General features: G+C 55.7%; 1 protein-coding gene across 8 annotated transcripts in view; it reads left to right on the top strand.

The window, feature by feature from the left end:
* Nucleotides 1-24,751, top strand: part of MAD1L1 (mitotic arrest deficient 1 like 1) — a 432,704-nt gene that overhangs the window by 80,280 nt on the left and 327,673 nt on the right. For all 8 annotated transcript variants that reach the window (XM_518933.9, XM_003318210.6, XM_054687323.2 and 5 more), the window contains one exon: nt 5,923-6,009. In XM_518933.9, coding sequence (XP_518933.3) covers nt 5,923-6,009 — 87 coding nt within the window. The remainder of the gene's footprint in view (nt 1-5,922; nt 6,010-24,751) is intronic.

The raw sequence follows: 24,751 nt of genomic DNA, 5'->3' as shown, positions 1-24,751 counted from the left end.
CTCTTAGCCTCGTCCTTTTGGAGGGTCCAGTCTTCCTCAGGTAGCAAGGCTTCTTGCCAGGCCACAGAAGCCCCATGCCGGAGGAGCGGCTCTCCGGCTCCCGTGCTGCTTCTCCGTGCAAGCCTCTCTGAGAGCTCACAGTCCACCCCTGTGGACTCCTCCGCGTGCCCAGAGCCTCCTGGGCTCCTCCTCCCTGCCCCGCCTGGTTCAAGGGTATGTCCTTTACTCCAGATGATGGCCTCCGTCCTTCTCCACAGGCTGCTGTTAATACGAGAAGAGGGCGCCGGAATGCTTCCTGTAGAGTTCAGGAGGTGACCTCCTGACCCGTTTGATCGGATTCCACCTTGTTCTTGATGGGACCTCCTTCGTGGCCTCAGAAATGTCCACATGTTGGCAAAACCATTTCGTCTTTTCTTTTTCTGATATGGAGTGCTCTGAAACCATTGCCTTAAACCCATTCTGTTTCCACTAACTAAAGCTCATACACTTCATCCCCAGAGAGCCCATTTTCTTTTATTTATTTATTTACCATTTATTTATTTTTATACATAATATTTTACATATTTATGGAGTACCTGTGATATTTTCTTACGTGCACAGAATGTGGAATGGGCAAGTTTAGGGTATTTGGGGTAACCATCACTTTGAGTATTTATCATTTCCACGTATTGGGAAAAATTCTGGTTCTGTTCTAGCTACTTTGAATTATACAATACACTGTTAACTCCAGTCACCCTCCTCTTCTGTGGAACAACTGAATTTATACCTTTCATCTAACTGTACGTTCGTACCCATTAACTCAACTCTCTTCATCTGCAGTTCCACTCACCCAGACCTTTCAATCCACTAGTTCCTGTCATTCTACTCTCTGCTTTTAGGAGGTGAATTTCCACAGCTCCCATGAGTGAAGACGTGCAGTTTCTTTCTGTTCCTGGTGGTTTCACCTGACACGGTCACCTCCCATTCCAGCCACGTTGTTACAAATGACAGGCTCTCATTCTTTCTTTTTTTTTGAGACGGAGTCTTGCTCTGTTGCCAGGCTGGAGTGCAGTGGCGTCATCTTGGCTCACTACAACCTCTGACTCCCTGGTTCAAGTGATTCTCCTGCCTCAGCCTCCTGAGTAGCTGGGATTACAGGCGTGTGCCACCACGCCTGGCTAATTTTTGTATTTTTTAGTAGAGATGGAGTTTCACCATGTTGGCCGGGCTGGTCTCGAACTCCTGACCTCGTGATCCACCTGCCTCGGCCTCCCAAAGCGGTGGGATTATAGGCGTGAGCCCCCGCACTCGGCCCAGCTCTTGTTCTTTCTTACGGCCGGATAGCATTCCACTGTGTGTACATCCCCGTTTTCTTTATCCATTCCTCTGTCGATGGACACAGGTTAATTCCGTATCTTTGCCATCTTTGCTGTGATAAACATGGGAATGCAGGTATCTTTTTGATACAGTGATTTCCTTTGAGTAAATACCCAGTGGTGGGATTGCTGGATCATGTGGTGGTGTTCTGTTTTCAGCTTTTTGAGAAATCTCCATACTGGGTTCCATAGCAGTGGTACTAATTTACATTCCTTCCAACAGCAGCTGAGAGTTCCCTTTCCTCTGCATCCTCACCAGCATCTGTCTGTGTGTTTTTTGGTCTTTTTATTAGCCATTTTAAGCTGAGGGAAGGTGGTATCTCATTGTGGTTTTGATTTGCAATTCCCCTGATGATTAGTGATGTTGAACATTTTTTCATATACCTGTTGGCCATTTGCATGTCATCCTTTGAGAAATGTCTCTTTGTGTCCTTTGCCTACTTTTTCGTGGGATTATTTATGTTTTTTTAATTGTTGTTATTTGAGTTTCTTTTGAGTTGTATTTTGGATGTTAGTCCCTTATTGGCCGAAGAGTTGACAGATATTTTCCTGCATTCAAGAGGCTGTCTCTTCACTCTGTTGATTGTTTTCTTGGATGGGCAGAAGCTTTTTACTTTGATGTAGTCCCATTTGTCTATTTTTGTTTTTGTTGCCTGTGCTTTGGAGGTCTTAGCTATAAAATCTTTGCCTAGACCAATGTCCTGAAGTGTTTTCCTTGTTTTCTTTAGTATTTTTATATTTTTGGGTCTTAGGTTTCAGCCTGTAATCCATCTCCAGTTGATTTTTGTATATGGGGAACACATTTTCTTTTGATTGACACTGCCGAACAAAGGGTATACAAAATTTCACAACTTTTAACATGCTGGTTGATGATTGTACTTGAAGTGTTTTCTCCTCATGTCCACGGCGACATCCAGACACCGCCTCCAGGGTGCATGTCCTCTCCCGGCCTCCCAATGCCAGTGTGAAAATGGGCTTGGATTGCACACCCTGAAAACATCCTCCCTGTCCCTTCCACATCCATAAAGTTAACGGCATAAGGATTGTCAGGTGATAGCAGTGCACTGTACCTGTGCCGTAGGGTTTTGGAAGTGAGCCTTAGGAAGCCCAGCCGAGCAGGTAGGGAGTTGAGCCTGGAGGGGTCAGGGCTGGGGCTGAGACCCAGGTTTTCTCCCACGGGTCCATCTCCTTTTCCTTTAAGGATGTCCTGGCCTTCCCTCTGTCTCTGCAAGTAGAGTAGACTGGTCCCGTGTGACGTTCTTGAAGGCTGTCATCGAGCTCACTGTGCTTGTGCTTTTGAGTGGAAGCTGAACCCTGGTCATGAGCAAGAATGGCCAGACAGGGCTCATGAGGCTTGGTTTAGCCAAAGTAGTGACTGCGGGTTTTTCAGCGCAAGAGGCTGCGAAGGGAGGAATTCCTTCTGGTGCCCCTGTGCCCTCCAGCGGCTTCTGCCCGTGGGAGGTGTTGGGCACGGCTGCCCCTGTGGTTGGAGGGCTCTGGAATAGCAAGCCCTGCAGCTTCAGTCCTCCCTATGATGGGGGCCTGGTCGCATGGGGACTGAGAGCCAGCAGGGATCTGGGGGCCTAGGGATGTGGCCAGCAAGTATCCAGGCTGAGAGCCCATCGCGTGTCAGTGCTCCCGAGGGCTGGGGTCTGTGTGGGACCATCCGCCTCAGGCGCCAGCCTTCTGCCTCAGGGCAAGCCATGCTCTCTGTTCCTGCCTGGGGCAGGACAACTCCAGGTCACACCCACCTCAGGCAAGGAGGAGCGTGCAGGGGAGCCACCCGGAAGCAGCCTCCTGCAGAGTCGGTGGGAATGTGGAGAGCCAGCCTGCTCCTTGGGTGATGGAGATGGATGCCCCGGGGCTCCAGAGTACTCAGGTTTCTCCTGTGGCCCATCAGTGCCAGAATGAGGCGTTGACCCCATGACATGAGACAGAGGCCTTCCTGGGTGACGTAGGAGACTGCCTGGTGTGTGTGCCATCTGTGGGCGCCCAGCACTTCAGAAGAGGGCTCTGTCACTGTCACTTTTCAGTTGATTTGAACCACTCCCATTTCCCCCCTCATTGCTAAATGGTTGCATTTATCATGGTCTTGGCATCACTGGGAATCGCAGAACATGGTTAGCAGAGCCTGGCCCTCTGAGATCTTACCCCAGCTCCCAGCTTTGCTGGGTGGGTTCGTACCTTGGGGCAAGAAGCTTGTTTCTAAATCGGTGTCAAATGCTCCCGACCCTGCCTCCTGCTCTGCAGGCTGCAGGGAGGCTTCCCCACAGAGGGAGGTGGCAGGCAGTGTGCCCTCTGGTGAGAGAGAACCATCCCAGCTGGGAGAACCCTGGGGCCTGGTACTGCCTGCCAAATGCCTCTCCACTGGCCTCCTGCTGTTTCAGGTCCGGTGACATGTGAGGTCCCTGAGGGGTGTGAGGCGGGGTGGTCTTGGCTGTGTAGGTGGAGCCTGTAGCCTGCCGCCTGTGACCACCCCACCTGCCGCTGGTTCTGGGCACAGGGGCTGGGAGGCGCCGTTGCAGATGTGGATATATGCGATTTTTATTTATTTGTTGTAAATAAATTCTTTGCACTGAGTTAGTGAAAATTTACAAGCCCCATTGATTAATGCAAAACAACTTAAATATCTCATTCAAATGTTTCAGAAAAAATATCTCTTGGCTTGGAAAGGTTTCCTTACTTTCGTACTGATATTTTTAACTCCCTGAGGTTGGAAGCTTTGGGAAACTGGAGAGAATGGTCACGGCGTTCAACGCCAGCTGCACCTTTCATCTCTGTCCTAGAGTTCAGTTTCTCTTCCAAGATCTTTCAGTCATAAATGGTTTTTCCACGGAGCTGCTTTCTAACCCCGGTTTGCCTGTGTGTGTGAGGACAGATGGGGTCTCCCCGCTGCCAGCTACTCCTTCTGCACCCATCGCTGTCCCCACTAGATGTTCAGCAAGGGGCCTGTTCTTTGGGTGGGCAGAGGAGGCCTCTCTGGGGGACGTGGAAGGGAGAAGGCCGTGGTGTGCTCTGTGTGAATTGGCTGTGGTCAGAGAGAGGGCTTATGACCGGCCCTGGGTGTGTGTGAGGGCTCAGGGCCTGGGCCAGGCCGCAGGACATCTGCTCACAGGCTCTTGGTAGCTTTGTTCCAGTGATGGAAGACACTCCAGAAACACCAAACTAATGCTGGGCAAGGCGGGCTCCAGCTGTCCTCTGTGCCGTGCAAAACAGGCATGGGATGGCGAGGGGCGTGGAGGTGGCCAGAGACACTGTAAGGAAGTGGCCCTTCCTCTGTTTGGAGGAGGAGCTGGGTGCTGGAAGACCAGGGGAGGGGCTGTGTGAGCACTGGATGAGCTGATGCAGGGTTTCGGGGGCCCATGGGTAGGGTGCTCAAGTGACAGGAAAGGTCAGTGGCTGTCTCAGGGCAGAGTCTGGTCGGGCCCAGTGCGTGAGGTTTGCAGCGTGCGCGTTTTAGGCAACAGGATGGCTTCTGTTAGGGGTCCGTGGTTGCAGTGTGCCTCTCCGTGGCCGTGGCTGACTCGCAGAGAGGAGCTCCCGGGCAGGCTGCTGGGAGGGTGTGCCCGGGATCCACCCGAGGCTGCTCTGGGGGCCTGGCTGACAGAGTGACTGGGACCTCTCCTTCCAGGGGTGCAGGTAGCCTCCTTGGCCAATGTCGGGGTCCCCGTTGCTCATTCAGTGGTACAGTGTGGGCTCCCTGAGTGGGGCTGGGTGGGGCTCTCACAGCATTGCCAGCGCCTGCTTTCTATGTGGACCTGCGCTTGGTCCATGACAGGTGAAGAGAAGAACAAGGATGGGTCCTCAGGCCTGAGCTCACATGCCGCTGGGTCAGTCTAGCCAGGGAGCCTTGGCTTTGTGCCCCAGGTTGTGAGGCTGGGAACGCTCACACACCACTGGCGTAACTTTGCATGCATGGCTCAGATCCTTGCTGTGTCCTCCGGAGTCCCAGCGTCGAGTTAGAGGATGTGGCTCGGGCCGAGCTCAGCTGTTGCTGATCATCGGGGTGCACTTTGAACTTTGAAGCGGCTGTTTCACATTGGAGTCTGAGTTTCCTCGTTTAAAAAATGGAAACGGTGAACAACAGGGTTGCTGGGGCATTCCCTGAGACAATCTGGAATCGTCCTGGAAAGTAGAAAGCGCTACACCTGGAGATCGCTGATTCTACTCTTGTTGTTATATGTGGGTCGTCTGAAGGAGAGGTGAGGAAAGGAACTGAAAACTCGCTGAGACCTCCCCTGTGCCAGGGGCCTGGTGGGCGCTTTTTAAACCTGATTTCGTTTCCTCTGAAGAGTGACACTGTCAGGTGGTGTCTCTGTTTCTACAGGTGAAGTAAAATCAGGGCTTTCTAAGGTCATCTCCCCGGCGTTGCATAGGGGTGGGGGCTGTGGTTGACCCCAGGCTGTAGTGCGTGCATGCTGCCCTGGACCTGGGTCCCCGGAGTTCACACATCCTGGGTCCCAGAGCATCAGCTACAGAGGTTGCTTTTGGCCTTCTGTTTTGTGTGCAGAATCAGGTTTACTTCTGGGGGACAGCTGGAACTGAGTGTGCCTTGTTTATCCTGCAGGACTCCAGAAGACCTTTCCAGATTCGTGGTTGAGCTGCAGCAGAGGGAGCTTGCCTTGAAGGACAAGAACAGCGCCGTCACCAGCAGGTAGACCTGGCCGCCCAGGGTGCTTGTGGGGATGCGTTTGCTTTGGAGAGTTAGGGGCGCGTGAGAGTGTGTGCCCCCTGGCTCTTGGGGGATGGCTGTCCTTCATCATGTGGTTGGCCCTGGTCTGGGAGGAGATGGGGGAGCAGGGATTTGAGGGAAGGGTTTGCCCCATGTTTCCACCGTGTGCTGTGAGCCTCCACTGAGGCACCACCGTCCATCGTTCTGACAATGTGCTAAACTGCCATGGGGTCTGGGGGTTGGCCTCCTGTTGTGGGGTCCCTCCTTGGATCAGGAGGGTTCTCGTCTTCCCAGCAGGGTGGGGCCTCATGTGGTCTTGGGAACCAGCCCGTCGGTCACTAGCGGGCCCACCCTGAGTCTTCACGTCAGCATGAATGCAGGCATGATTGGAAGGGGCTCACTATGAATACCAAGAGACATGCCCGTCACTCAGGAAGTCCCAAGGGCTTCAGGGAACCTGGGATGACGATCAGATATGTGTTTCTTCTTATCCCACAGCCCGGCTCTTCTCTGGTTTCGCTCGTGGCTGTGAGGGGCCATCCAGGCTCCGGCATCACACCCAGAGGCGGAAATGAGAGGCCTCTTTTTTGGATCTTTTCTGTACAAGGAAGCGTTTCCTAGGACCCCCACTGCCAGCAAGGGCCCCTTATGCCTCCTTGGCTAAAAAGGGGTCTTATGCCTGCCCCTGACCAGAAGATGGAGCTACCATGAGGGACTGAACCCCGTCCGGTGGAACCTGTGGGGCTGGTGGGCAGTGGGGTGGGCTTGCGGCAGAGGGAAGGGCCGTGCAACGGGGCCCCAGGGGAGCTCTGCGCCCTGCACGGCTGACCAGGCCGTGGGTCTGTGCGGAGGGCCTGAAGCTCACCTGTTTGCCATTGATGATCAAGCTCAGCCTCGTCCTCCTGTGGAGAGAGTGTTTTAATAATTTATTAATAGCCAGAAGGAGGTTTCTTATTTTGGGGGCTGATGTCACTTTGAAAATTGGCTTTTAGAAGCATCTGGTTGTGTTGGACATAATCACATGAATTTACTGAAAAACCTCAAATGATAAAGATTGCCTTTTGCTTTCAAAGCCGCTGTCAGATGAAACGGGCGTTAAAAGTGATTTGAAGTTAAAGCGTTCACATTTTACCAGGCGATCCTCATCAGTTTACTTTGGAAATGAAACAGAATGAACTATTAAAGGAAAGGAAAGTTGCCTGTACTTTTCTCCCACCAAACAGGGAGGTGCTTCCTAAAATTATTTGCCTTGACCAGCAGCAGCAGGCCCATCTCTGTGTCCAGGGCCACACGGAAGGGAACATTCGCATCTGCATGCTGCCCATATTGCCTTCGCTGTGGTCAGAGATGTGGATTGAGCCGATGGGGGGATTGGTTTGGGAATGGGGTCTCTGTCTCAGGGAGCAGCCTCTACAGTGGGCAGGTGGTCCTCACAACCTCAGCTGTGGCTGGCCTCTCAGGACCTGTGGGCTCTCTCTGAGAGCTGGAGCACCCGCCCTGGGGAAGGGTGAGTCTTGGGGCATCCCATGGACGCGCTTGGTCCTCCGTCCTGTTCTGTGAAATGGGGTCTTGGGGGTGAGACGAGGTCCTCAGTACTGCGCTGGTCTGGGAGGCCAAAGGGAGAAGCTGCCCTGAAATCCTGGGTTCTCACAAGCGTTTCCAGCTTGCTTTCATGTGTGTGTCTGTATGCTGGCTTCTGTCCCACATGTGGCTTATTGCCCTGTGTGGGCTTCTTTAGCCAAGGTGCAGGCTCCAGATGGCGCTGGTCACCCGTCGCCAGGAGTGCTGGAGACGCTTCCCTGAGATGGGGCAGTGGAGAGGCGCAGGAGGCCTCTGGGCGTGAGGTTGGAGCTCCCGGTCCCTCTTGCCTGCAGGGCCTGGGGGGCGGCTGGTCTGCTCCTTGCTGGTCATGTGACTTGGGCAGGCACCTGGTCCTCTCTTCATCTCTGTGAGCTGAAAGGTACTGGCAGTAACGACTGGTTGCTGAGCCTCCTGAACTGCGCCTGGGCACTGAGCCGTCCCCGGGTCTCAGTGCTGCTTGCTGGTGGGTGGACACTTCCCGACCAAGGCTTTCTGGGGCCTGGTGACGCTGAGTGCCCGGCCCTTTTGTGCACTTCCAAGGCCCAGGAAGGAGGCAGACCCTAGGACAGGCAGCGCTGGCAGTGGCCACTGAGGTGTGGATGAGTCCCGTCGTGACCTTGGTGCTTGCGTTCTGGCCTCTGGGCTGCTGCTGTCTTCTGTGGCGGGACACCGTGTTTGTCGCGGCCTGCCGTGGCGGGGTCAGGGAGCCTCGCACGGTTGAACAGCTGAGCACATTTCTACAAGTCTCTTACAGGCAGTCGGACAGAAATTCAGATGAGCGTGAAGGAGGCGGCATGGCAGAAGATGGGAGGCCACGGTGGCCCAGATCCCCGAGGGCTTTGCCAGGCGGGCCTCATTTTAAAGTCACTTTTGTTTGTTTCTCATTGAAAGTAGCTTGTAGTCACTGAAGAACAGAGCCCCTGGTCCAGCTGAGGTCACGGGACATGAGAGCAGCTGCTGGGCATTTTCCCTCGTCTGTGCGGACCAGCGGGCACGTGCTCGTGGCCACGCATGTTCTCCTCTGCAGTTTTTACCGAGTATGTTGGCCGTGTCCATCTTTCCCTGGTAGGGAACGCTGTTCTCGCCATCTGAGGAGCTTCTCAGGGTGCGGCTCCACTGCCCCGTTCCTCGTAGCCCAGTGCCCGGTGCTCCCTCTTCCAGGCGGAGCCTTGTTCCTCGTAGCCCAGTGCCCGGTGCTCCCTCTTCCAGGCGGAGCCTTGTTCCTCGTAGCCCAGTGCCCGGTGCTCCCTCTTCCAGGCGGTGCCCCGTTCCTCGTAGCCCAGTGCCCGGTGCTCCCTCTTCCAGGCGGTGCCCCGTTCCTCGTAGCCCAGTGCCCGGTGCTCCCTCTTCCAGGCGGTGCCCCGTTCCTCGTAGCCCAGTGCCCGGTGCTCCCTCTTCCAGGCGGTGCCCCGTTCCTCGTAGCCCAGTGCCCGGTGCTCCCTCTTCCAGGCGGTGCCCCGTTCCTCGTAGCCCAGTGCCCGGTGCTCCCTCTTCCAGGCGGTGCCCCGTTCCTCGTAGCCAAGTGCCCGGTGCTCCCTCTTCCAGGCGGTGCCCCGTTCCTCGTAGCCCAGTGCCCGGTGCTCCCTCTTCCAGGCGGTGCCCCGTTCCTCGTAGCCCAGTGCCCGGTGCTCCCTCTTCCAGGCGGTGCCCCGTTCCTCGTAGCCCAGTGCCCGGTGCTCCCTCTTCCAGGCGGTGCCCCGTTCCTCGTAGCCCAGTGCCCGGTGCTCCCTCTTCCAGGCGGTGCCCCGTTCCTCGTAGCCCAGTGCCCGGTGCTCCCTCTTCCAGGCGGTGCCCCGTTCCTCGTAGCCCAGTGCCCGGTGCTCCCTCTTCCAGGCGGTGCCCCGTTCCTCGTAGCCCAGTGCCCGGTGCTCCCTCTTCCAGGCGGTGCCCTGTTCCTCGTAGCCAAGTGCCCGGTGCTCCCTCTTCCAGGCGGTGCTGCTGTGACGGTGCCGCTGGGGTAGCTCATGTGGCAGCATCTCGGAATGCTGGTGCCTCAGGCCGAGCTTCTGAAGTGACGGCTGGGTCATTCGTGTGCCTGTTTTCAGGAGCTTGGCTTTTAGAAGATGAATGTTGCCTATCAGCCGGCGTAGTGTGCCGCTGTGAGCAGCCTACACCACGCAGTCTTGATGCACTTCCTGGGTGTTGTGTAACTTTCCTTCTCTGCTGATCTGATGTGCGGAACAGAGCGCCCTTCCCACAATCGCTGTCTTGGTGACTCGGTGTTCCTTTCACCAACATGACACATGTCCACGTCCGTGAAGCCAGAAGCCAGCAGGTACCTCAGCAGGTCCTGTGTGTCGGGCTCCTCTGCGGAGTTCCTGCCGTTGCTGCCTTTTTAAAGTTTGCCTCAGTTTCTCTCCATAGTTACTGCAGTAGCATTCCAGCCTGTTTCAGGGAGGAGCCTGGAGCTCTCCCACCCAGAGGAGTTCCGAGGCAGGGAAGGCAGCCCAGGGAGGGTCTGATGTCAACTTGCCGTGCAACCTGGTGCAGGAAACAGATCATCCCGCAGTGAGCAGATGCCGAGCCGGAAGCCATTGCCTCCCTTGTTTGAGGAAGAGAAAATGACACCATATCTCGGATTTAGCTGCTGGGCCACCAACCAGCCTGGAGCAAGAAGGAATTTTCCTAGCATTGAGCTATGGTTTTGACCCCTTTTACTGGTGAAGCACAGTTCCAAACGCTGCTGTGAGCTGGACTGAAGTTTCTGTCTGAATGTTTCTGCGCTCTTAGGACTGGAGGCTGGAAGCCCCACGGTGGCACCTGTGCTGCATTCTGGTCTTGGGGCTGGAGTTGGTAGAGGCAAGAAGCTTCTGGAACTCTCAGTGTAGGACTTACTGCTTTCCAGGGTTGTGAGGAGCCTGCTTGTTAGCTTTATGCGGGTTTGCTCAGGTGCTGCACCGGAATTCCTGTCTTACAGCAGAGAGAGTGTCTGTGGGGCTGCTTGAGGATTCAGCGGGATGACGTTGATAACGTGCCTGGTGCAGCAGCTCTCGGCAGTCCCCGGGACGTGGTGCTGTGACGAAGGGTCCGGGGCTGGCTGTGGAGCCGGGGGCAGGCAGGGCTCTCAGTGGGCAGCGGGGCAGCCTACAGGGCACTGGCCGTAAGGCGCTCTAGGAGGGTGTGGTGCTTGAGTGCATTTCAGCCTGGGAGTTGGGTCAGGACCACCAAACCTTGCCTCCTGTGTGTTTCTCCCTTCCTTTAGCCGTGGACAGATGGGGCGTCATTGGTCACTGGTGTGAGCAGAGCCTGTCAGAGATCCTGGGCCTCTTTACCTTGGAGCAGGAGTTTCATGGCAGTGTAGGGGAGCCTGGCCTGGTTTACGCTCAAGCCTCGTTTCGGCTCTTTGAATCTGAGAATGGACCTCCTGGTTATGGGGCTGAGGACAGGGCATGCTGTTCAGAATCAGTGGGTGGATCTGGTGTGCCCTCTTCTCACACTTCACACAGGGCACCCGGGGCTGCCCTGTAGCCTCCCTTCCCTTTCCGGGCCCTCTTAGTCTCCTTGGCCCTTAGGGACCCAAGCACCCCTCTGCCTGGCGTCCCCCGCTCTGCCGTCCCCAGCTCTGCCGTGGGTAGAGCCGGGACAGGAGGCTGCAGTCCTTTGTGGCCCAGCCCGTGGCCGTGCTGTCATCTTTCAGATCTGGAGTGGAATAGGCCAACGTGCTCTGAGGGCTCTTGAAGAACAGGACTGAGAAGCTCGGGCGGGGATGCGTGGGGCCGTGCTCTTGGCGGTTTCTCTGCTGTGCTGGAAATAAGGCCGTGCTTTGGAGAGGGCTGGTGGCGGGAGCAGGGCCTCTCAGGACCCTGTGAGGGCTCCAGGGTTCAGGTGTATCATCTGTAATCCCAGCGATGAATGACGATGGGGATGCTGAGAGCAGTCAGTGTTTATCTCGCATCTGCCCTCACCATGCGCTGCGCTGCGCTTCATGTGCAGCCTCTCACTTGAGCCTCACAGACGCTCCCAGCTGGAAGCTCTTATGATTCCCTCTTTTGCAGGGGAGGAACTTGAGCCCCGGGCTAAACAGCTGGGAGTTGGTGAAAGCAGGACGTGCGTCCAGGCCTGTGGGTCTCCAGAGCTCTGTGGGATGTGTTTGCAGGTGGCTCCTGGGTCCCTGCGGGACACGTTGTGTGGCTGCCGTCTCGGCTTTGGCCTTGCTTCTCTGCCTCAGCAGAGACCCTGGGTCATGGATCCTGCCTGGTGCTGCTTTGCCTGTTTGAAGCCCCAGACATCCTCCTTGCTGCTGACTTAAGGTAGAGCCGGCTGAGAAGTCCACAGAGGGGAGCCCCTGAGGGGCGTGGATGCAGATGGAGCTCTTCATGTTGGGGTCTGCCCTGGCCTCCCCTGCCTCCCCTCTGTGCATCGGCTTTCCCAGAAGTGCATTCCAGCCTGGGCTGTGATCGCCGCAGTTTGTTTTGAAGATCCCACCTTGCTGCCTCCAGGCAGAAGAGCCCTTGGCCTGAAGCCACCAGGCTGGCATGTCCTGGAGCACCTGGCCGTGTGGTGCTTCCCGGTGCCTGGGCCTGGGCTGTTTCATCTACTGCTGCCATCAGGGGCCTGGGCAGCGTCAGGAGGAGTCAGGCCCTTGTCAAGCATAAGGGACTCGAGAGTCATTGGGTGTGATGAGTGGATATCACCATGTTTTCTGTCACAGACGGTGCTTTTCTGAGCCTCTTCCTGCCTCAGGTTTCTGTCACCTCCCAAGAGTGAGTGAAGATCAGTTTACTAGTTATGAGTCTTTCCTGCTGTTGGTCCCAGGTGGTTAGGCTGTCCTCTCAAGGACGTAACAAGGCCTTGTCACCTGGCATCTGAATTATGGTGCACTTGAGTCATCCAGAGACCAGCAAGGCATACGAGATCCACGGTGGCTGGGCTGTTCCCCTCTTGCACTTGAGGGGCCTCCCGCTGGAGAAGCCACCACTGGCCCAGGCTCCGGGGGCCTGTGTTTGCATTTGGCTCTACCAGGAGTGGCTCTCCGAGCGAGTCTTTCTGGTGATGGTGACTCCCGTTGGGGGTTTTGAGGCTCAGTGCAGTCGCCTCTATGGAGCCTGTGGACGGTGTTGGCTCAGGGTGCAGGTTTTTAGCTAGTCCTTGTCATCACTGGCACCGTGTCCTGCTGTCACTTTTTGAGGTAATGGGAAAGTACAATTTCTGGGAGCCTTCAGGGCATGGCAGGGGTAAGTTTTCCAGGGGACTCTGTGGGGCAGGATGTCTCCTGTGTGTGGCCAGTGGTGATGATCAGACGGGTTAGGCGGTGGGGGCATCTGGGAGGTCAAGGTGACGGAATTTGCCGTGGATCAGTGTGGGTGAGAGAGCACGTCGGGATGGCCAGTTCTGGCCTGCCCTTGAACTGACCATGGCCTGAGCCATGTGTTCCCAGCAAGTCTCATGCTCAACCTGACCACCTGCTCTCTGCATAAGGGGGCCCCTGGGGTTTGACATGGCCAGAGGCCTTGTCGTGTCCATTCGGCTTTGGCGCCACTCGATGTAAATGGGCTTTGGCAGAAGGTGTGGAATCAGTCTGAGTCTAATGGTCTGTCTCCATGTATTCCATGGTGGCAGCCTGCCATGCCTGTCTGGTCCAGGGCTGTGGCAGGGCACGCGCCAGGAGCTCTGGGTGGCACCGTGCCCTTCACTGTGGGCTCAGTGGCAGCTAGGGGCGCTCCGTCCGGCAGCAGAGAACCTGCGTGATCTGTCTGTATCCTGCTCCTGTCCCCCTCTGCCCCTTGTGCGTCCCATGTGGGGCTGGTCCCAAGAGTTTCTCCCGCAGCCCCGGACCATGCCTGGGACGCACAGTGCACCTGCGCCATAGAGGCCTCAGCCCCCAACCCAGCCCTGCACCAGGGGACAGCCTTTTGAGGCTCCTTGTCTGTCTCTAGAACGGGGCCCTTGATGGCATCTGCTTTCCTGTGGTGGTTCCAGTGCAGATGCTGGCACGTGCCTGCCTTGTTCTTTGGCGAAGGCTGCTCGGGTTAGTTTGGCTAGTGTGGGCCCTTTGGAAAGCAGTCTCTCTCGTGAGTCAGTTGTCTGTCTGTAGGATAGGCCCAGTGAGCGGGTTTTTGGGGAAATGTGAGGGACATCCCTGTGCCTGGGGTCTGGCACCATGCACTTGAACATGGACCCCTCAGTGAGTCAGGTGCCCCAGAGTGCGCTGCTCAAGGTGACAGGGGAGCAGGCCCATTGTGTGCTCACGGCTGTGCGGTCCACCTGCTGGCCGGTGATGGCTGCCCCGGCGACCCTGGCCTGGCTGGTGGCCTCTGCCTGTCCTTTTGGTTCTCAGTCCCCCTCTCTTCTCCACTGGGACTTTAGTAGGAAAAGAGGACTTGGCGGCACCTGTCCCGGGAGCCAGGCCATGTGGAGGGGCTGGGCCTTCCCCAGGCTGTCTGTGCGGCACCTGCCTGCAGTGCCCAGACTTGGACGTGAGATGGTGCCTGTGGCATGTGCAGCCGCCCGCTCCTCTGTGCTCAGCTTAGAACCTCCTCGTGGGGCCTCCTCAGCGGGGGTGGGTGGGTACCAGGCCTGTACATTTTGTGGCCAATTAGAGGGAGAGAGAGAAGGGGGGCGTGGCATGGAGATGTCTGGGTGAGCGGGCGTCTGTCTCGGGGCCTCCCTCCCTCATGCAGTGCCTTCTTGTTCCTCCAGTCCTTTCCTGATCAGGGCTAGTGAAGTCCCGGGTTGGGGGACATAGACCCGGTGCCCATCCTGCCAATGCCGGGTTCTCTGTGGCCCCCCAGTATGGTCTGGGGGCCTGTCTGAGGCACCATCATGTTTCAGGCTGCAGCTGGCTGCTGGGCCTGAGATCGAGCCCCATCTCTCCTGAGAGGGGGTCCAGCCCATCCTGGCTCCAGGGGAAAGCCTGGGTCATCAGCAGGCATGGTCGGGTTTCATGGCTGTGCCCCGCAGCACGCGGTGTCTGCCTGCTTGGAGGGGCTTCCATGGTGGGGCACTGGGTGGCCCTGTAGGATGCAGGCAGGCTTTGGCAAGGCTGGCCCTGCTCTAGGTGGGTGTCTGAACCTGTTCCCTCCCCAGGCAGAGCCCGCAAGGTGAGCACACGCTCCTTCATGACTGGGCCGGGTCCAGCGTCCGCTGCCGCTGGGCTCTGGGGTCTGTCCGGGGTGCCTCCGCCTGCTGCTTTAGCCAGCTTGTGTTGCTTCTTTCAGCAAGATGAGCTGCTGTTAATATTTCACACCCAGACTGTTTCCCTGAATGTTTTGCATTTCCATATTTAAAATGGCATTTACATATTCATGGCTTTTTAAATAAGTTTTTATTGTTAAGGGATGTGGAAGTGGATGAAATGTGAAACTCCCCCTTTTATTCAAGCACTAGAAAAAAATTTCATCCCAAATGCAATCACTTTCTGAGTGTTTAGTTCTGTGGCAGTTGCCATAGGAGATTGTTCCAGAAGCCAGTGGGTCCCAGGGCCATGGAGCCGCCCTTTCTGGCATGCAGGGACTGGGGGAAGGCAACTGCCATCAGCATTGCTTTCCAGCCGAGGTTGGGCACGGAGGCCTGGTTGCTCCTTGGGGTTTCTCCTGGCGGGGGCCTGGCCTCGTGCTGGGATGCGGGGCCGGCTCCCACCCACACCCATGGCTCTTCTTTTGGAGGAAATGTCTAAGGCAGACGAGGCTCTTCATCTTGGAAGTGGCTAAGCCAGGGATGCCTGGCTTCTTTTCTCCCTTCTCCCTGGTCACTCGGCGTCCCTGCCCTGGTTGGCCTCTTGCTCCCGGCTTTGCGGCTGCGGCTGCGGCTAGGGCCTCGGAGGGCCATTCGGCCCTGGTGCACTCTCCGATTCTGAGGCGTGGAGGGTGGCACCGGCACCCTTCACCCTTCAGGGTCCTTTGAGGGTCCTGTGTAAGAACATGTGCAGGGCGGACAGGGGCTGCTGGAGGAGTGCTGGAGTCACTGTTTTACGTTTGGGCACTGATGAATGTGGCTGAGCCTTTGCCTCTGGGACACTGGCCTGGGGAGGGCCCAGAGGAAGCCACCAAGGATTGACAAGAGTAGGAGGCCTTGGGAGAGGCGTCTGCAGTGGCCATCTGGGCTTGGACGCTGTGTGGGTGATCTTGAGCCAAGCACAGGTCACAGAAGGATGCACGTCCTGCAGGGAAGTAGTTGAGGGCTTTGGAAGCCTGACCACCTGGCCTATGGCATGCTGTGCTGCAGTGGAGCAGGGCAGGGACTGGGGGGGTCCAGATAGTAGACCATAAAAACAGGGAAACTGAGGCCTGCGGGGGGAAAGAGACTCTACTTGGTGGAGTGAAGCCTAGAGCATGGATTTTTCTGATCTGTATTGTTACTTTTTAATATTTTTAGGCATAAAATTGTTTTTTATCATCTCAGGCCTAAATCACCCACAAAACCTTAGCCTCGAGGGTCGGGGGAAGTGTGGTCCGAGCTGCAGCTGGCCTCTCCACGCAGAGCCCCTCACACTGGCCCCTGCTGGAGCCATCTGGACGGGGGTCTGCCAAAGCCCCGCTTCCTCCCCCAACAGCCTTGAAGGAGAGCGGCGGGTGTCCTCTGTGGCTGTGGAGTTCTCAGCAGTCTGCCTTTGGCCCCAGCCCCTGGCAGCTTCTCCCAGCATGAGTGTTGTATTTTCCATACTCTCAGGGTGCTGGGCCGTTGGTAGTGTCTGGTTCCTCCTGAGACCAGAGGCAGGACACAGAGCTCAGGGCTATGGCCCTGGGGGCATGGCTGGGGGAGTCACCTTCACTGCTGAGGGTGGGGGGCATCTCAGTGTGCGACCTGGGGCCGGCAGCGCTCCCGCCTTGGCAAGCCCTGGACTGCAGCCTGTGAGCTCAGAGGGAGGGTGGTCCCGTGAGCTAGGGTGGGGTGGGGGTGCGGGGAGGGTGCTCCCATGGGTTGGCTGAGAGTACATTGCTGGCTCAGGGGGTCGGGCCGTGTGCTCCCCGTGGCAGCCAGGGCTTAGGCTGTGGCCATGGTGTGGGGTGCTTCCTGGGGGTTGGGCCCTCCTCACAGTGCTCGCCCTGTCTGGGTGGGCTGGCCACACAGGAGGGTGAGGCTGAGGCAGCCTCGCCTGCTCTTCCTCCTCGCCTCTGGCCTCGGTGCCGGTGCCGGTGCGTCTGCTGAGGAGGAAGACCGCCTGTCCTGCTGGGACCTTGGGCCTCTCCGATGCATGTTGACTCCAGCTGAGAGGTGTTCTCCTTGCCTGTCCTGCTTTTCATCTGGAAAATCAGGTCCAGGACTCTTGCTTTGCAAGATGAGTGGAGAATTGAAGATTTCAGAAGTTCCCGACATCAAGCAGGTGCTCAGGGAATGGCGGCGTTGTTTGCAGGAGTGGGGTCTGTGGTCTCTGTCACTGGGTCCTGCTCACTTGACCCCCGAGCCTTTCTTTCCTCATTTGTATTAGGGTCAGTTCCACCCTCAATGGGTTTCTTTGAAGGGTATGTGCAGCCTGCCTGGGGGAAGGCAGAGGAGTGCTGGCCTTCCTCTCAGTGCTTGCTTGGCCCCTGGGCATGGGGTTCTCAGAGTGAGGTGCTGCAGGCGATGGCGGTGTGGCCTTGAGAGCGGGGGAGGCCCCATCGGCTGCCTCCCCTCCAGCTGACTTCTCCTAACAAGCCAGAAGTGTGCGTCTGGAATTCATGCCCCCAATCCCCACCTCTTGATGTGGTTCCTTCCATTTTGTCAATAGGATCTGTTTTCAACCTCTGCATGCTGAAGTGCTCATCTCTCCAGGCCACTTGGTCTGACGCCCACCTCGTCGTGGTTCTCAGGACGCCTCATTTCATTAGGCTGAGTGGCTCTGGACTAAGTGCACCTGCAGAGCTGACCGCCCCACCGCCAGCCTGCTGAGCGCTGCCGCAGCCAGGACGGTGGCCAGGGAGCACGTCCCCTTGGGCAGCAGATGCATCCCCTTCCTTTCTCCTTCCCTTTGGACCCTGTATGCACCCCTGCATTCTCTTACCCTCTTTAGCAAGTTAAAAAAAAGCTGGCATTTCCTCCCACCCCCATGAAACCCTTTGTAACAGCAGTCTCAGGTCCGCAGTGTCAGGGGCTGCCCAGTGGTGGTGAGAGCGCAGCGTGGGTGCAGCCCTGGTGAAGGGCCTGGGACTCACGGCTCTGTGCTCTGATCATGGGCTGGCCCGCGCTGTCGGTACAGAAACGCCCTGTGAACTTCAGCTGCCATCATGGCCTGTGTCGTGTGGCCCTCGCATAGTTATCCGACATGGCGCCGTCGGCACAGAAACGCTCTGTGAGCAGCAGCTGCCATCATGGCCGGTGTCGTGTCCTTGTGTAGTTGCCCCATACGTCCACCTCCTGCTTGGCTTCCGCTCTTTGGAGCCTCCAGGGCCAGAGGAGCACAGTTCAGAAACTGCTGGTCAGGAGACCTTTCCTGGAGAAGTTCCTGTTCCGGTTGTGGATCTGGCCTGTGTGGGAGCCTGAGGTGGCATCTTTGAGGTGACCCGGGACCACGGGGAAAGCGCTCTGTTTCCTGGCTGAGGTTTTCAGGCAGTGCCATGGCACAAGCCTGTCTGCACCTGGGGCTAGAGGTGGCACGTGCAAGTCACAGAAGGGAAGGAGGAGACAGCCTGGGCCCCTCACTCACCTGGGCCAGAGGTGGTGTGTGCAAGGTGCAGAAGGGAAGGAGGAGGCAGCGTGGGCCCCTCACTTGCATGGGCCAAGCAGACCGGTAACATGCCTGCTGCTCCGTGACGTTTCTGTTAGAGAGCGGAAGGTGTCTGACCTCAGCTCCCCAAATCAGAAAACAGCATCTGGAGTGCCATATACGTTTGAGAAGAGGGTGCTTGGGTCAGTTCTGTCCTTTGCAAGCGAACATCTTTCTTGGCCCCCAAAAGGTGGTAGTAGAATGTAGATTTCCTCAAACATTTGGAGAAAACACAGAAATGAATACTACTTGAATGTTGTTCATTGTTGCTTCAGGAAGAGAATAGGGAGATGGGAGAAGGGCCCTTGCTGGGGTTGGTCCCTAAGTATTTTGGTGCCCTGAACTTCTGTTTCCTTGCTTATTTTGAAGGGGTTTGTGTGAGCCTAACCCCAGGAGAGCAGCCCACACCCCACAGCGGAGCCTAGAGCAGGGTCAGGGCTGCCAGGAGCTGCTGTATGGGGAGACTGAGGTGGGGTCCTCGAGGCCTCCTCTCTCATGCCCGGCACTGCCAAGCCCAGGGCATCATCAGTGGACTTGGGAGCATCCTCTTATGAACGCTTTTCTTGAGTTTCCCTGTAACTTGTTGTGAACTTTGTAAGCTCTGAGCCAAGAGCTTCCTTCTTAGCCTTGAAGCTGGCCACTGCCGGCTCCTTTCCATGCCCGAGCTGGGATTCTTGGTGTGCAGGTGTGGAGAGCAGCTCCGGTGCCATCAGGCGATTGGAGTACGCTTTCCTTCCTTGTTTGGCAGAACATAAAATCAGTCTCAGGCCCTCCCACCATGGCCTCCACTGCTGAGCCCCGAGGAGATGCCAGGAGATGGGAAGGGCCACCACCGAGGAATGCAGCTGGCTCAGAGTCTGCCTGTGGAGAACAGGAGCCCCTGGAAGGGGCAGGCTTTGGGCAGGTGAGTGCACTTGGTCTGAGGGAGGGTGTTGGTGTTGCCAGCATCCTGAGCTCGAGTTGGTGCCATGGACCTGGGAGGGTCTCTCGATCCTGTTAGGAAACTTGGGTAAGAGAGTCGGAACAAAGAAACATCCACTGCTAGGCACCTGTGGGTACCAGGCACTCCACACGTGTCCCCCTGCCCTGGCACTGATCCTGCCTGCTGGCGGGGGGCCTCTCGCTTTGCCCCGGTTTCCCCGAGGTTGTGGAGCCACTCAGCCTGGAGTCTGCTTGTGAGCTCAGGGCTGGCTGTCTCCTAAGCCTGTGCCCTCTCACCACGTTGCCTCTCATCAGGGCGATGCTTTTTCAAGCTCAGATATCACAGGTCGCTTCCTTGGGGCATGAAGCCTCTTAATGCTGACCCTTTTTTAATACTGTGGCCGAGAAACACAGTTGCGCAGAGTCTGCAGGAGGAACAGTGTGGACGTGGCTGTGACACGCATTTTTGGTCAGCGTGGGGCAAGTGCGGCTTCCTGTTTCTGTCTCATTGAGCTTGGAGTGGACATAGGGGCTCTAGGAGAAGGAAGGCTGTGACCCCTGCGCCGAAGGAGCTTTCTCCCTGCCTGGGAAGAGAAACCAGCAGTGAATCCCTTAGGGGACTAGAGAGCGTTGGGCTGCATGGTCCTGATCATGGCCATGCTTCCCAAACGCCTGGCTGCTTGTGAGTTATATGGCGAAAAGAGCCTGAAAATAGAGATCCTTGGACTCACCTCCAAAGGCTCAGATTCAGGTCTCTGCTGAGGCCGTTGCTCCCTTCATGAGTGTACTTTCCCTTGGGCCTGGGACATGTGCACACACGTCACCATGAGAGGTGGCAGGCAGGACTCCCACATGTGGCCGTGAGAGGTGGCGAGAGCTGGTGGGCAGTTGTCCCGAGCGTCGCTGTGAGAGCTGGGGGGCAAGAGGCCCAGACATTGCCCACCGCCTGAGCCTTCCTCTGCACCAGCATTGCCCTCACTTGTCGGTCCAGGCCCCTTTAATGATAAACAATTACCGAAAACAAAGAGTTTTTATTTGTGGGGAATCATATCTATCAGTATTTACCATCTTTGGAAATTAAAATTAAAATTAAATCATTATTTACAATTATATTTATAATCTCATTAAAAACAATTCATTATCACTTAACAAAATATATTTATGAAAAATGCATTTTCTAACACAAAACGAGACAGTGAGAGGAATGGCATTGTTTTTTACTTTTTACAAATCTCTTCAGTGTCTGGTGAAATAGAAGATGGGAGCATCTCGTGTCTGCGTCCATCTGCCATGGTCTCTTCTTTTGGAGTCTGTGGAATAAGTCTGGCCCCGCACAGGTGTGCAGTTGGAAGAAGGAGGGCCTAGTGGCCTGAGGGCCCCACACACAGGCTCTGCTCAGCCTTGCCTGCTGGGTGGGTGAGGGCTGAAGGCAGGTGCGCTCACTGTTCCTTCACACCTTTCGTGGCTAGTCTTACCTTTCTGGGTAGTGTTTGCTCAAAATTCTGATTAGAGTGTAGGGGGTGTTTTGTGTGTGTTGAACATGAACATCATTAATGAACATCAGTCATTGAATGTCTGGGAAGGTGTCCTCAGTTCTGGTTTTTCTGGAAACGGTGACTCATGTATCCTAGAAAAGGCCCACTTTGCAGCATTCCGGGCTGAAGGAAGATGGCTCAACCCATAAGCAGCAGAGCTGACTTCTTTCAGGTGTTCTTGCCCTAGATGAGCAGCAGGGGTGTCCCCGGGGCCTGGAGATCATGCCCACCTGATTTCTGGTGGAGCCAGGAACTTGGGCAGCCACAAGTTGCTCTCTGAGAACCCCACAAATCCAAGACTAGTCCTTAAGAGAGGGTGGCCTCTCCAGAGACGTGTGCAATTGCTGGACACACGTGGGCTCTGGTGACCGGTCCTGTTTAAATGGGCAGATTTTTCTTTTTGTTGTCATAGAGAAGCTAATTTCTTATTACTTGTTAACTATTTCCATCTTAAAACCAAGTAAGAAACTAGAAGCTTTCTCGCTAAGATCAGGCACGAGGCAAGGAGTCCCACTCACCACTCCTATTCGCTGTCGTACTGGAAGTACTAGCTATAGTGCAGTAAGACAAGAAGAGGGAATAAAGGAAGCAAGAAATAAAACTGTCTTTGTTTGCGGATGACATGATCGTCTATGTAGAAAATTCTGAGAACTAACAGAAGAACTTGTAGAATAATGAGTGGTGAGAGAGAGCAGGGTATGGGCCATACACGCCATCAGCTGCTTTCCTGTGTACCAGCAACAAGCAGAGGGAATTTGAAATCAACACCCAGTACTATTTACATTAGCACCAAAAAACAGCGTAGACACAGAGACCGGTACAGGTTATGTGTGAGGAAATCACCAGACCTGATGAAAGAAATCAAAGCCGTAAATCAATGCAGCGGCATTCTATGTTCACGGGTAGGAGAACTCAATATATTATCAGTTCTCCCCAGAGGGTCTGTGCAGTCCCAGTCAGAATCCCAGCGAGTTATATTTGTGGATATCAACAGATTCTAAAGTTTATATGGGAAGGCAAAAGATGGCAATGGCCAGCACAACACCAGTGAACAACACCGGAAAACTGACACTCCCCGACCTCAAGACTTAGCGTAAAACCACAGTGATCAAGGTGGTGCGACGTTGATGGAAGAATGGACAAACAGGTCTGTGAAACAGGTCAGAGAGCCACGAGATAGACCCACACAGATATACTCGGCTGATCGTGGACCACAGAGCAAAGGCAGCTCAGAGGAAAACGGTCTTCTCAGCAAATGGTGCTGGAAAAGCGGAACAGCCACAGGGGAAAAATCTAGACACAGACCTTACACCTTCCTCAAAAATCAACTCAGAGTGGATCACATACCTGAGTGTAAAGCACAAAACTTTAAAACTCCTAGAAGATAGTGGCGGAAATATCTAGCTGACCTTCAATTAGGCAGTGACTTTTAACGTACAACACCAAAGGCACAGTCTGAAAGAATTGTTGAGATGGACCTCGTTAGAGTTGGAAATGGCTGCTCTGCGAAGGAAACTGTTGAGAATAAAAAGAGAAGCCCCAAATGGAGAAAATATTTTTCACCGTCATGCAAAAGACATATCTGATAAGAGCTGTTATCCAAATTATACAAAGAACTCTTCAAACTCAGTGGTAAGGAAACAGACCACCCAATTAAAAAATGGGTGAGCTCTGAACAGGCGCCTCACCAAAGCAGACACGCGGGTGACGGAGAAGCACGTGAGGAGATGCTCAGCATTGAAAATGGGTGAGCTCTGAACAGGTGCCTCACCAAATTAGACACGTGGGTAACGGAGAAGCACGTGAGGAGGTGCTCAGCATTGAAAATGGGTGAGCTCTGAACAGGCGCCTCACCAAAGCAGACACGTGGGTGACGGAGAAGCACGTGAGGAGGTGCTCAGCATTGCATGTCACTAGGGAGCAGCACGTGAAAGCACCCAGACCTCACTGCACGTGCTTAGAACATCGACAGCACCGAACGCTGGTGAGGATGTGGAGCAACAGGAACTCTCACCATTGCTGTGGGGACGCAAAACAGTGCTGCAGCCACTTGGAAGGCAGTTTGGCAGCTGCTTAGAAAAGTAAACGTTCTGTACAGTCCAGCTCTGCCCCTTGGAAGTTGTCCCAATGAATTGAAAACTTACATTCACACAGAAACCTGCACACAAGTGTTTATAGTAGGTTTTATTCAGAATCACCAAAACGTGGAAGTGACCAACATGTCTGTCTCAGTCTGTTTTTGTGTTGTTATAAAGGAATATGTGAGGCTGGGCAATTTATAAATAAGAGACTTGTCTGACTCATGGTCCTGCAGGAAGTGTGGCGCCGGCACCTGGCTTCTGGTGAGGGCCCCAGGCTGCTTCCATTCATGGTGGGAGCTGAGGTGGCCGGCACCACATGGCAAGGAAGGGGGAGAGCAGGGAGACGCCAGGCTCCCTGTAACAATCATCTCTCCTGGTAACTGATGAAGTGAGGACTGCTCTTCAGCATGAGCCGTCATGAGGGACCCACCCCCATGGCCCAAACCCCTCCTCTCAGGTCCTGCTTCCAATCCTGGGGATCAGTTGTCAACCTGAGATTTGGAGGGGTCGGGAACCACACAGTAACAGTGTCCTTTCATAGGTGAATGGATAAATGATGGTATGTCCATTCACTCAAATACTGTTCTGAGCTAAAAAGAAATGAGCTACCAAGCTGTGAAAAGACGTGGAAGAATCTTAAATGTATATTGCAGAGGGAAAGAGGACAATCTGCAAAGGCGGGGTACTGTGGGATTTCTCCTCCATGATATTCTGGAAAAGGCAGAACTGTGGACACAGTAAAAAGATCGGTGGCTGCCAGGGATGGACAGGAGGGATGCACAGGCGGACCCAGAGGATTTTTGGGGAATGAACCTACTTTTCACGCGGCTGTGATGGTGGACACCCAGTCACACGCAGGAGACTCTGCTCTGCACGCGGCCGTGATGGTGGACACCCAGTCACACGCAGCAGTGAACCAACTGCACGCGGCCGTGATGGTGGACACGCAGTCACACGCAGGAGACTCTGCTCTGCACGCGGCCGTGATGGTGGACACGCAGTCACATGCAGCAGTGAACCGACTGCACGCGGCCGTGATGGTGGACACGCAGTCACACGCAGGAGACTCTGCTCTGCACGCGGCCGTGATGGTGGACACGCAGTCGCACGCAGCAGTGGACCGACTCTGCACGCGGCCGTGATGGTGGACACGCAGTCGCACGCAGCAGTGGACCGACGCTGCACGCGGCCGGGATGGTGGACACGCAGTCTCACGCGGCAGTGGACCGACTGCACGCGGCCGTGATGGTGGACGCGCGGTCACACGCGGCAGTGGACCGACTGCACGCGGCCGTGATGGTGGACACGCAGTCTCACGCAGCAGTGGACCGACTGCACGCGGCCGTCATGGTGGACACGCAGTCTCACGCAGCAGTGGACCGACTGCACGCGGCCGTCATGGTGGACACGCAGTCACACGCAGCAGTGGACCGACTGCACGCGGCCGTGATGGTGGACATGCAGTCACACGCAGGAGACTCTGCTCTGCACGCGGCCGTGATGGTGGACACACAGTCGCACGCAGCAGTGGACCGACGCTGCACGCGGCCGTGATGGTGGACGCGCGGTCACAAGCAGCAGTGGACCGACTGCACGCGGCCGTGATGGTGGACGCGTGGTCACACGTAGCAGTGAACTGACTCTGTACGCGGCCGTGATGGTGGACACGCAGTCGCACGCAGCAGTGGACCGACGCTGCACGCGGCCGGGATGGTGGACACGCAGTCACACGCAGCAGTGGACCGACTGCACGCGGCCGGGATGGTGGACGCGCGGTCACACAGGGACTGCAGACATGCGTTCGTCTAAACCTGAGAACGTAAGACATGACAAGTGAGCCCACGTGTCCACTGTGGACTTGGGTTCATCAGTTGTAATGAATGGACTGCAGTTGTACACGGTGCAGGGGAATCTGCCTGGGGGCTGAAGGGTAGATGAGAACTCTTATTTCTCCTCAGTTTTCCTGTAAACCTATAATTGCT

Source organism: Pan troglodytes, chromosome 6, assembly GCF_028858775.2.
Source record: "Pan troglodytes isolate AG18354 chromosome 6, NHGRI_mPanTro3-v2.0_pri, whole genome shotgun sequence".
In the NCBI taxonomy this organism is placed as follows: Eukaryota; Metazoa; Chordata; class Mammalia; order Primates; family Hominidae; genus Pan; species Pan troglodytes.
This window is presented reverse-complemented; position numbering and strand designations above follow the sequence as displayed.